The following is a 2,631-nucleotide window of genomic DNA, read 5'->3' on the forward strand; positions in this document are numbered from 1 at the left end:
AACGAAGTAGTCCGTGAAACTAGATACAGTCTAGAGATTGTTAGTTGTGACAGTGACAAAGCGCAATGTCATTCCTCTCATGCTACACGCTGTACTGCCCATGAATTTGTGCTGCCGTGGACCCATAGTGAAGTAAGATGTCATGATGCAAAGCGAAGATATTTAGGCGCTCCTCCATGTCTGCCCATCGCTGTACAACACACATTCAGAGTGGCCAAACATGCCCCGTGCATGCATGTGGTGTGGCCCGATGGAATTTGACAGGACAAGTGTAATAAGGATGTGTAACGTGTGGACTCAGAAGAGCGCACGACATGTGTGCCATCGTACCGTACTCCCACATCACGAACGCTTCCGATCTCAGTCAACAATGTACAGCTAACTCGTTTCCTACTTGCTCCTATATATGCATGGTTATCGACCTGCAGACTTTATAATCACACACAGTAGTCTCAACAACAAATCAGCTCAGTCTTCAGCAGGACGCCAGGACACCGCCACCATGCAGCTCACCAATCCGTTCCGCCGAGCCACAACAGTATTCCTCGTCGCAGTCCTTGTCCTCGCGGCAGCAGCGGCGCGTGCCGACGGTGCACTCTGCGTCAAGTCCGACAAGGCGGCGCTCCTGGCCATCAAGTCGGCCCTGGGCAACCACCCGGAGCTCTCAGGCTGGAACTCCACCGTGCCCTGCTGCTCCTGGCCGGGCATCTCCTGCGACACCACTACCGGCCGAGTCACCGAGCTCACCGTCTTCGCGCTCAACATCTCCGCGCCGGTCCCCGCCGCCATCGCCAACCTCACCGCGCTGCAGACCGTCAACCTGGCCTACAACCGCCTCTACGGCCGCATCCCGGAGTTCCTCGGCCCGCGCGGCGCCCTCCCCGCCCTCAACTTCCTCCGCCTCGACGGCAACCGCCTCTCCGGTGCCATCCCGCCCACGGCCACCGTGTACGACCTCTCCCTCGTCGGGAACAACCTCACCGGCCCGCTGCCGGCCACGTTCGCGGACGCGGAGTTCGGCGACCTGGACCTCACCGACAACCAGCTCACGGGCGACGCGTCCATGCTTTTCGGCGCCAAGAAGAAGATGAACGCGCTGAGGCTGTCGCGCAACCGGTTCGCGTTCGACCTGGGCCGCGTCCAGCTGCCGGAGGGGCTCGACATCCTGGCCATCGACCACAACATGATCTACGGGAGCATCCCGGCGGCCGCGGCGGCCAGGAAGTGGCTGGCGTTCGACGTCAGCTACAACAGCCTCTGCGGGCCCATACCGCAGGGCCGGTACACGCACCGCTTCGGGCCCAAGCACTTCGTCCCCAACAAGTGTCTGTGCGGCCGTCCGCTCGCACCCTGCAGCTAGCTACCTTCCTCTCCAATGAGCGATTCAGTGACGTATGATGTTAGTACTTTGTCAGTGGGCAGTGGCCAGCTAGCATTTCCTGCGCCATTGAGCCTAATAACATGGTCTCTTATGTTTTAGTTCGTGATTAGTAGTAACGTAAATTCGTCAATGGGCAAATTAGTCGCAAGTTGGCCAAGTTCCCTCAACTATATGGTTGTCGTGTGACCAAGAGTTCAAGTCCAAGTGCGTTTGGCGCCGTCGTTGTTTCAGTGTTTCTCATGCCGACTTTATTTTCTTGTTCTAGTATATCTGTTGTATAACTCTAGGATTGATCTGTTCTTGCCCGTGTGTTTCTTCAAAATAAGATATAAATTAATTAGATGTTGATTTTTTAAAGCGGCGGCAAAAGCTTTGACTTATCTGCTAATTAAGAAGAAGTTGGTCAGTTAATATACGGAAAAACCTAAATATCTAAAAAAAACACCAAAATAAGTGGTTCACCTCCTTCCTTTCTCCGTCCGAGCGAACCACACCCACCACCGTCGCGTTGCCGTCGTGCCCCCAACCCCCCGAGCGGCCACCTCTATGCCCCCCCCCCCCGAGTGTGATCGAGCATCGGCCGCCGTGATGGCCCCTTCATGCCACCCTACTCGTGCTGGTTCACGACCGAGTGTTGCCTCCGTTTATCGTATTCGCGGCGTAACGCCGCCCCATCCCCTGCTAGCGGCCGAGCTCTACACCAAACCCTCCTCTCGCAGCCAGGTCGTGGTTCGGGGCGTTAGCTATCAGGGAAACGTTGGGGGAGGCAGGAGGCGAGCATATCGACAAGGAGCAAGGCTCTTCGGCGGTACCGAGCTGTGGCCTGAGGTGGCGTTGGTGATGCGTTAGGCAAGAAGTTCCGGTGTGGAAGAAAAGACGGGGTAGGGAATTATTTTGATTTTATTTTAAGATTTTTAGGTTTTTTCATCGGGCAGACATGTGTGGCCATGTTCACCTTAGCAAACGACATCATGTTTTGCCACCTCAACGCTAACAATTGGGTCCTACCTCTATCAGTTTTGGTGTCTATTTATGGTTAATCGATTATGTGCACGAATTGCAAACAAATCCGCTGAGATGGTAGATTTACGCTACGAAAATGTAAACTGTTACCATTTGGTGAATTTGGCCTAGATTATGGTAGTTTTATGCTAATGTTGTACCAAAAAATTTGCATGAAATATGTCAAACATTACTTGATCGACCATTTTTTTATAACAAAGTAAGTTAATTGCATATACCTGGATAAT

At 53.5% G+C, this 2,631-nt stretch overlaps 1 protein-coding gene across 1 annotated transcript; it reads left to right on the forward strand.

Moving 5' to 3' along the window:
* Positions 1–451: 451 nt before the first annotated feature.
* On the forward strand, positions 452–1,611 carry LOC124698644 (polygalacturonase inhibitor-like). The gene has a single exon (XM_047231115.1). It carries the CDS (start codon positions 503–505, stop codon positions 1,358–1,360), a length of 858 nt encoding a protein of 285 aa, XP_047087071.1. The 5' UTR covers positions 452–502; the 3' UTR covers positions 1,361–1,611.
* Positions 1,612–2,631: the final 1,020 nt, after the last annotated feature.

The sequence above is a fragment of the Lolium rigidum genome, chromosome 3 (genome assembly GCF_022539505.1).
Source record: "Lolium rigidum isolate FL_2022 chromosome 3, APGP_CSIRO_Lrig_0.1, whole genome shotgun sequence".
NCBI classification, from domain to species: domain Eukaryota; kingdom Viridiplantae; phylum Streptophyta; class Magnoliopsida; order Poales; family Poaceae; genus Lolium; species Lolium rigidum.

Coding starts and splice junctions, on each gene's coding strand:
- LOC124698644 (XM_047231115.1), top strand. CDS start 503: ATGCAGCTCACCAATCCGTTCCGCCGAGCCACAACAGTATTCCTCGTC.